General features: G+C 45.4%; 1 protein-coding gene across 5 annotated transcripts; it reads left to right on the top strand.

Moving 5' to 3' along the window:
• On the top strand, positions 1 to 3,455 carry LOC311063446 (uncharacterized protein). 5 transcript variants are annotated; one of them, XM_084082911.1, is made up of 8 exons: positions 1 to 172; positions 244 to 294; positions 566 to 761; positions 950 to 1,002; positions 1,224 to 1,360; positions 1,471 to 1,535; positions 1,827 to 1,906; positions 2,500 to 3,455. In XM_084082911.1, exons 5-8 carry the CDS (start codon positions 1,301 to 1,303, stop codon positions 2,616 to 2,618), a joined length of 324 nt encoding a protein of 107 aa, XP_083939037.1. In that variant the 5' UTR covers positions 1 to 172; positions 244 to 294; positions 566 to 761; positions 950 to 1,002; positions 1,224 to 1,300; the 3' UTR covers positions 2,619 to 3,455. The 5 variants fall into 5 exon arrangements, with proteins under 5 accessions (XP_083939037.1, XP_083939036.1, XP_083939038.1 ...); XM_084082913.1 differs by having other exon boundaries at positions 145 to 172; positions 223 to 294; XM_084082914.1 differs by having other exon boundaries at positions 153 to 172; positions 223 to 294; positions 554 to 761.
• Positions 3,456 to 8,533: the final 5,078 nt, after the last annotated feature.

Here is an 8,533-nt window from a genome sequence, read left to right as displayed (position 1 = left end):
GGCAAGCCCCCGAGTTACGGCATTTTATGTGAGCTGCAGTGGCAGGGGGTCCTTTATGTTTCAGACTCTGAAAATCAAGCCCTGGATGGCCTGGTGGATGTCGTGGTGGACACCATGTCTGTCGAGTTGGAGCATGCTGAGGGGTCTTGGCACAGGGAGATGTCTACACACAGTGAGTATGAATCACATTTAAGCAGTCACCTTTTGTATTTGGTATCTAAGAACATTCTTTGTCTTTTCCAGGCTCCCGACATGCAAGTGTAGCACCTCGGAGCAGAGAAATGTCCACACCCCGTGAGTATTCACTTTCTCCATTGCACCAACACATTTTAAGTACAGTCAGTACAAGGTGTTACATGTTGTGCATACTAAAGAAATCATTACCATACCTAATTCACAAGCAATGAGTAAGTAGTTACAGGCTCAATGTGTTGAACTATGTGTATCAGAGGAGATGTGTGATTGTCAACATCTAAGACCAACCAGTAGGGGTAGTCTTTTTCAGTGTGACATGGTGTTGTAGTAGTATTATGTCCAAGTATTAAGTCTTTAGTGATGGCTCCAGCCATCAGGCACAGTGATGGCTCCAGACACAGTGTCGGATACCGGCACAGCATCAGGACCAGCCACGACTCCAGGTACAGCAACAGCTCGGAGGCACTCTGTCAGGTCCAGACATGATGACAGGTCCCACCGCAGTGATGGGTCGAGGAACACGGTCAGGTCCAGACATGACAGATCCAGGGACACGGTCAGGCATGGTGAGTTGTCCAAAGGCCCCAAGTAATCAAAACCTTTACAATTCAGCAAGTAGTATCGTGCACCCCTAATTGTTACAATATGACATATTTATTATTTCTCATCTAATGTATAGTCATCTGTCTTGGAAAGTTTTAATGCAAAAATATCACTTTGTAATTTCTAAAATGTACTTTTGTTCTTATTACAGGTGCTATGCAGTGACTGAGAGGCCAACATGGGCATTCCCATTGCCAGCACAAGGTAAGTTCTGAGCTATTTCAATGAAGACCCCCAACAAACTGGGGGACACTTAATTTGCAACCCTTCTCTCTTCTGCCCATTCTCTCCTTTCTTCCTTTACTGTTCTCTCTGTCTCCTCTCCTATCGGGACACAAAAACTGCTCTTCAATTATATCAGTGTTTTGTATCATTGTAGGGTGGTGTCTATAACATGTCTCTGTGTACACTTACTTATTTTTCAGTATACCAGAAGAAAGTCCTGACCATATCAATATTCACTAAAGAACCTGCCTCTTCAGCGGCCAGTCATGTTGAGAGAATGGAGGACTTCCAGAGAGAGGAGCAACTCCTCAGTGATGTCCAAGCTTTTAATACCCTGGTAGGCTTTTCAAGAGTCTGGAAGTAATGAACAGCATAAGATGCACTCGCACACTTTTTACGTTCCTCTGGGATATGTCAGTGAAAGTTTTCATGGACTTATTCCAACAGGTGCTGCAACTTTCCCGTTATAGAGGGAAGGACGTTAAGGACTGTGTCCACAAAGTTCTTGACAGGTATGTTTCAACATACACTATGAATTAACCCCTGTGTGATGTTTGGGTGCGCTGTGGTTTTCAATGTGTGAACACTTATTTGGTTAATTCTTCTAGATGAGCGCCTGACTGCATGTTTCCATTAATTTGCCTTTTTTTTTTTTAGCTTAACACCTGAATCCTCTGTTATGTCATGTCAATGACATAATGGTTGAACATTAAGTGAAAATTAGTAGTATAAAGGGTTTATACCATGTTTTACAATAAATCCTAATCCTACTACATTATCAAATGTAATTTGTTTTTCTTAAGGCTCTTCAGTAACAGTCTGATGGCACAGTTGAACATGAAGGGGGAAAAAGAGAAGACTGCGGCTTTCAGCGCAATACAAGGTAAGCCCATATTTCATGTTGACCAAGGACAAAATCAAAATGTAATTGGGTAAAACATGTCCTTTCCGGTTGACATAAAAAAAATACAATGCCAACTGTCTACCGTTACCGTTGCTATCATAACATTTTAAATAACTGGTGGTTAGGTGTAGAAGGGAGATGGCTTTGTATTAAACTAGTTGTGGATGTACAAGCATTTTTGCATGTCAATATGGAGACTCGCAATCAGTTTTATTGTCACTTCCACAACACACACTAGGCAAACAGGGGAGCAAAATGCCATTCTCCTCAACTCATGATGCACATTAAAAAGAGGCAAACATTAAAAAGTAAAGAGCAGACAACATTGGTAAAAAGTGCTGATGCATTCAAAGTGCAATCCATCTTTCAAGATGTTGGTTTTGGGGGCAATACATGGTTCAGGGTTCTGATGGTTTGGGGCAGCTGTTGGATGACCTGCTGGTGCTTCCCCCTGAGCTCTTGAACCTCCTACCAGATGGCAGGAGTTCAATCGAGCTGTGTATTATGTCAGATAGGGACTAGGACAGCATGTTGCCTTTGCACATTTTTTATTGCCTTTTTCTACTATGCAGATGCAGTCATGAAATTCGACCCAGAAGCCACAGAGGACCTCATAAGGCAGCATGCCGCAGACCACCTCAAGCATGCTCCAGCGAGAAGGGGAGGACACACAGCAGGCACTCAGGACTGATTTAACTTGAACTTTCACTGTCCATTGTGGGGGATCTTAGTGTCACAGTATTGTACAGTGTTGTGTAATTTGAACTTGTGTTCTGTTCAACGAAGTAGCTCTGGTTGGACCTTACCCTGGTAGCTCACTGGCTATTCAGTACAGCACTTGTTTAATATGTTTCAGTTGTTGTGGAACCGGCCCAAGCAAAAAGGGTGTCCCTGCAAAGTAAGCTGTGCTATTATGTTTTATTATTATTTTATTTTCATTCGACTAGTGACGTGGACTTGGACTTAGCCCCCCTCGGACATACCTGTGGACTACACCAGGTACAAATGACTTTTTTGTTGCTCTCCCTCATGGAGCTACTTGCGGATTATACCAGGGTCAGTCCACCCTAGGTGGACACGCACTGACCTTTTGCACCTTAATCCCATGTATAACGCACTGACTTTTTTGTCTTTTTTTTTATTGTACTCTTTTTCTCTAAGCACCTTAACGTCATAAGTATATCATGCACAGTATACGTACATTGCTGCTATGCTCAGGCACCTTAGTTTTTATTATCTCAGGTACTTTGTAAATATGTAGATAACTTGTTTGGCCTTCTGCTGTTCTCTTGTTTGATCTCCTTCCCACTTGCCCCCCACCCCTCTTCTTCTTCCCCCCCTCTTCTTTCTATGGAAATTAACGTTGCGCTGGGAACGATGTACAAAAACGAATTTCACCCACTTTTGTACCTTGTAAACCTGTGATGTGACAATAAACCTGATTCTGATTCTGACGTGTAAAAACAAAAAAGAGAAGTTAACTGCTCTGTTCTGGATCAAGCTTAATCAGCCCTGGTGACTGCTTTGTGTGTGCTTTGTGTTAAGTGGCTGTCCCGCTTCTGTTCTGTCAAAAATAATTCAAAGCTGGCTTGATCTGCTGTTTGTTTGAATACTTAATTAGTCAGATAGGTAAACGTCATGAGGTACGTTAAGGCTAAAAGGATAACGCAAGTCCTGGGGACTTGTTTCCATTGTGGTCCTATGAACTAGATTCCATTTCAGGGGGTCTAGTTCCAGTCCACAAATATTCCACAATCATATGGAATATTTGTGGAATACTGTAATTGTGGAACATTTGTTTGCGCAGCTGTGTATTCACAAGAAGAATAAAGAGATAATAAGGAAATAAGTGTGTATTGAATTGTGATTTGTTTGTAAACCTCTGTGTACTGTATTCCCAGTTTTCAGAAGGTGGCATAACCATTTGATCTTGTTCATTTTCCTGTAGCTTTGTTTGATTAGCTTAGCAGCATGTTAACTACTAACTATGTTAAAGCTACAGGAAAATGAACAGGAAATGGGGATTACAGTTATGCACCGAGCCTAGAAGAAGTGGATTGTTTGATTAGTTTATTGAATATTAAAATTCAAAAGGATAAAAAACACAAGAAAGCCCGTAGGCTTGTTTCAATCGTGGTCCTTTGGGAAAGGGGACATAGGGAGCTACAATACAATACAATATAATAACATAAAAAACATAAAACAAGGCCAAATAAAACTTACAAATTCAAAAAGGACAAACAGAAGACTAAACATCAACTAAACAAAAATTAAGATTGGGGTAAAGATGTCTATAATTAGTCTAAATTTGACGTAGAAAAGATGACCACATTTGGACTAGAATAAGCCCTTATGTAGAGGTTTGGACGTTCAGAAGACATCAGACAAAGACGCAATTAAAACTTTCATTCTGCACCCTTCAGGGACCAAAATGGGACGTTCAAAAATGACCTCATTGCACATTGGGAATAAAATAATATACTGTATATGTGAAAACATCTGTTCCATTCCTGTTGTTCCCTGAAGATGAAATGGTCGAGCTCGTTTGCCTGACCCCCAATTGTTATAATTGATCGTTCCTTCCGACCGACCGAGAGGCATACCGGACCGAGGTGGAAGGGCAACACTGCCCTCTAGTGGATACATCCAGTTTGTACACGCACATGTTAACCCAGAGTACAGAAGTCCTGACGTCACTCGTCCATCCCCTGGGTCGTAAAGTCATTTCCCTATGGAGAATAACATTGGGTCATCATAGAATCGTCTCATAAGAATTGTGGTCCAAAAATAAACAAACTGCCTCGGCGATATTGTCAGGGAGGAGCCTCGGCATTGTTTATGATAGTCAGTCACTCATATTTGAAAAAGTCAGTTTCTGGCAAATTTAACTAATTCGGCAGAAGTAACATTAGCGTTTTCTCACCGTCAGTTGATGCTTCATATCCATAAGAGTAAAACCGCCGGGGTCATTTGTTTATGTTTGGAACACAGTTCTTATTTGACGCGATATTAAACACGTCTATGGGAATTCAGAACAGGGGGGAAAAGGTTTTAAAGGTTTACGGTTCTAGAGGTTTTACATCTTCTAAAGCTCTAAGGTATTCTCTAAAATTCAAATGGTAGCCGATATGTCCTAAGTAGGCCGAACGTTGTAGAGTTGGAACGGAGTTTGTAGCTAAAAGTATGAAGGACTAGTTAGGGGTCAAAAAACGGGCCGAATACGTAGTGACAATAACGTCAGTGTGCTCGCTAAGTATATACTGTTAGGCACATACGTGAAATGTGGCCTCTGCACTTTAACAGCCTCCAATCACTCTAAGATTGCCACATTGTTGACCTGACCTGGAATCGTACCCAGCACATCCAGGACCTCTGGTTCACCAGGCAGGCCCACTAACCACTCAGCTATAGCACTCTGATTAACATCATGTCAGAAAATGAAATGAAACAGAGGTCTGACTATACTGAGTCAGAGTCAAGCTTTACAAAATGTAAGTTGTGTAAAAAAAAGTCTCACTATACTAAGTTGTTATTTGTTTGTTTAAGTCAGGCTATACTCTACTCAGAGTCATAAGTTTACAAAATGTACTAAAGTACAGTGAACGTCTGTGCGGTTTGTCTTCATCACTGAAAATAACGTACATGTAAACAGATATAAAACTGCTGTCATGTGTAGTTGGGGTGAAGAAACACAACCATTTCACTCCTAATAGTACCTATTTGATTTGACATCCTGACTTGCTGCTGTGGCTGAGGCTTGAACCTGTTACCTGCGGCTCACTAGTCAGTGACTCTATCCATTCACCTACAGCTGTTTCCTTGTAATCTGTGGTTCTAAAACGTTTTGTTGTCAACCCCCCAAATTGACATGTATTTGGGCAGTGGACCCCAATGTGAAAAGATGTAGTGTCAGGGCCCCCCATGAAAAAGATTTATATTTATGCTGTAACACATTTTAAAGTTATTTGTCTTGTTTGTTGTTCAAGTCAAAGCACCAGGAAGGCTGTACTTGAGAGCCATCTGTTAGCTCAATGGGTTGAGACACAGTATTCATGATCCAGAGGCCATGAGTTCAAATCCCATTGATGTCTTTCCTATGAGTCTTTCCTTTGCAGACTGGCTTCCAGAAGATCAAGTGAAAACCATCAGGAAGGCTGTATTTGTCATCCAACTCTTAGCTCAATGGGTTGAGACGCAGTATACATGATCCAGAGGCCATGAGTTCAAATCCCACTGGTGTCTTTACTGTGATGCTTTCCTTTGCAGACTAACTTCTAGAAAAACAAGTTAAAAGCACCAGGAGACCTGTAACTCTCAGCCAACAGCATAGCTCAACTGGTAGAGCATCTGTCCAATAACATGACTTGACTTCACTTGAGTGGGTTTGATTCCCACTTGAGTGAAGTTTCCCCGGTATCTTAGGGCAACGGATAAATTGACTGATATCCTTAGTGATGCTTCCCTTTGCAGACTAACTTCCAGAAAACAAGTTAAAAGCACCAAGAAACCTGTAACTCTCAGTCGACAGCATAGCTCAACTGGTAGAGCGTCTGTCCAATAACATGACACTTCACTTGAGTGGGTTCAATTCCCAGTCGAGTCAAGTGTCCCCGGTAACTTGGGGCAACGGATAAATTGACTGATATCCGTAGAATAACTTGTAGGAGTGTGCTGGTTCAAATCCAGTTCAACCCAGGACCGAGCGGTCCTGGGTTCGATTCCCACTAACGTCAAGTCCCCGGTAAATTGGGGCAGCGGATAAATTGACTGATATCCGTAGAATAACTTGTAGGAGTGTCCTGGTTCAAATCCAGTCACCACCTTAGTAACTGAGACCGAATCTGGCCAATTCGGTCTCAGTTACTGAGATAGATAGAGGGTGTGTAGAGTGGGCGGAGTAGAGTAGGGGTAGAGTAAAGAGGGAATGTAGTGGGAGGAGTAGGACTAGGGGGAGGAGTAGAACTAGGGGGAGGAGTAGGACTAGGAGTAGAACTAGAGTAGGGGGCCAGAGTAGGAGTAGAGGCCAGAGTAGGAGAAGGGGTAGGGCTCAGAGTAGGGGGAGGAGTAGGGCCAGAGTAGGAGAAGGGGGAGGGCCCAGAATAGGGGGAGGAGTAGGGCCCAGAATAGGGGGAGGAGTAGGAGAAGGGGGAGGGCCCAGAGTAGGGGGAGGAGTAGGGCCAGAGTAGGAGAAGGGGGAGGGCCCAGAATAGGGGGAGGAGTAGGGCCAGAGTAGGAGAAGGGGGAGGGCCCAGAATAGGGGGAGGAGTAGGGTCAGAGTAGGAGAAGGGGGAGGAGTAGGACTAGGAGTAGAACTAGAGTAGGGGGCCAGAGTAGGAGTAGAGGCCAGAGTAGGAGAAGGGGTAGGGCTCAGAGTAGGGGGAGGAGTAGGGCCAGAGTAGGAGAAGGGGGAGGGCCCAGAATAGGGGGAGGAGTAGGGCCCAGAATAGGGGGAGGAGTAGGAGAAGGGGGAGGGCCCAGAGTAGGGGGAGGAGTAGGGCCAGAGTAGGAGAAGGGGTAGGGCCCAGAGTAGGAGGAGGAGTAGGGCCAGAGTAGGAGAAGGGGGAGGGCCCAGAATAGGGGGAGGAGTAGGGCCCAGAATAGGGGGAGGAGTAGGAGAAGGGGGAGGGCCCGGAGTAGGGCCAGAGTAGGAGAAGGGGGAGGGCCCAGAATAGGGGGAGGAGTAGGGTCAGAGTAGGAGAAGGGGGAGGAGTAGGGGGAGGGCCCAGAATAGGGGGAGGAGTAGGGCCGGAGAAGGGGGAGGGCCCAGCATAGGGGGAGGAGTAGGGCCAGAGTAGGAGAAGGGGGAGGGCCCAGCATAGGGGGAGGAGTAGGTGGGTGGAGTAGAGGCCAGAGTAGGGAGCCAGGAGAGGGATATGGTTTTGGTTTCTGTATGGAGGTGAAATTTTATTAGAGATTTGCAATATCGCGTGTGTGGAGATTTGCAATAAGAGGACAACTAGAGGGAAATAGGAATGTTGGCCTTAACTACCTTCCCTCCATCCCCCTACTCCTGGCCTCTATTCCTACTCTGGCCCCTACTCCTCCTCCTACTCGGGCCCTACTCCTCCCCTCCTATTCTGGGCCCTCCCCTCCTATTCTGGGCCCTCCCCCTTCTCCTACTCTGGCCCTACTCCTCCCCCTATTCTGGGCCCTCCCCCTACTCCTCCCCCTTCTCCTACTCTGACCCTACTCCTCCCCCTATTCTGGGCCCTCCCCCTTCTCCTACTCTGGCCCTACTCCTCCCCCTATTCTGGGCCCTCCCCCTTCTCCTACTCTGGCCCTACTCCTCCCCCTACTCTGGGCCCTCCCCCTTCTCCTACTCCTCCCCCTATTCTGGGCCCTACTCCTCCCCCTATTCTGGGCCCTCCCCCTTCTCCTACTCTGGCCCTACTCCTCCCCCTACTCTGAGCCCTACCCCTTCTCCTACTCTGGCCTCTACTCCTACTCTGGCCCCCTACTCTAGTTCTACTCCTAGTCCTACTCCTCCCCCTAGTTCTACTCCTCCCCCTAGTCCTACTCCTCCCACTACATTCCCTCTTTACTCTACCCCTACTCTACTCCGCCCACTCTACACACCCTCTATCTATCTCAGTAACTGAGACCGAA

Source organism: Gymnoscopelus microlampas (assembly GCF_963454915.1).
Source record: "Gymnoscopelus microlampas genome assembly, chromosome: 16".
In the NCBI taxonomy this organism is placed as follows: Eukaryota; Metazoa; Chordata; class Actinopteri; order Myctophiformes; family Myctophidae; genus Gymnoscopelus; species Gymnoscopelus microlampas.
This window is presented reverse-complemented; position numbering and strand designations above follow the sequence as displayed.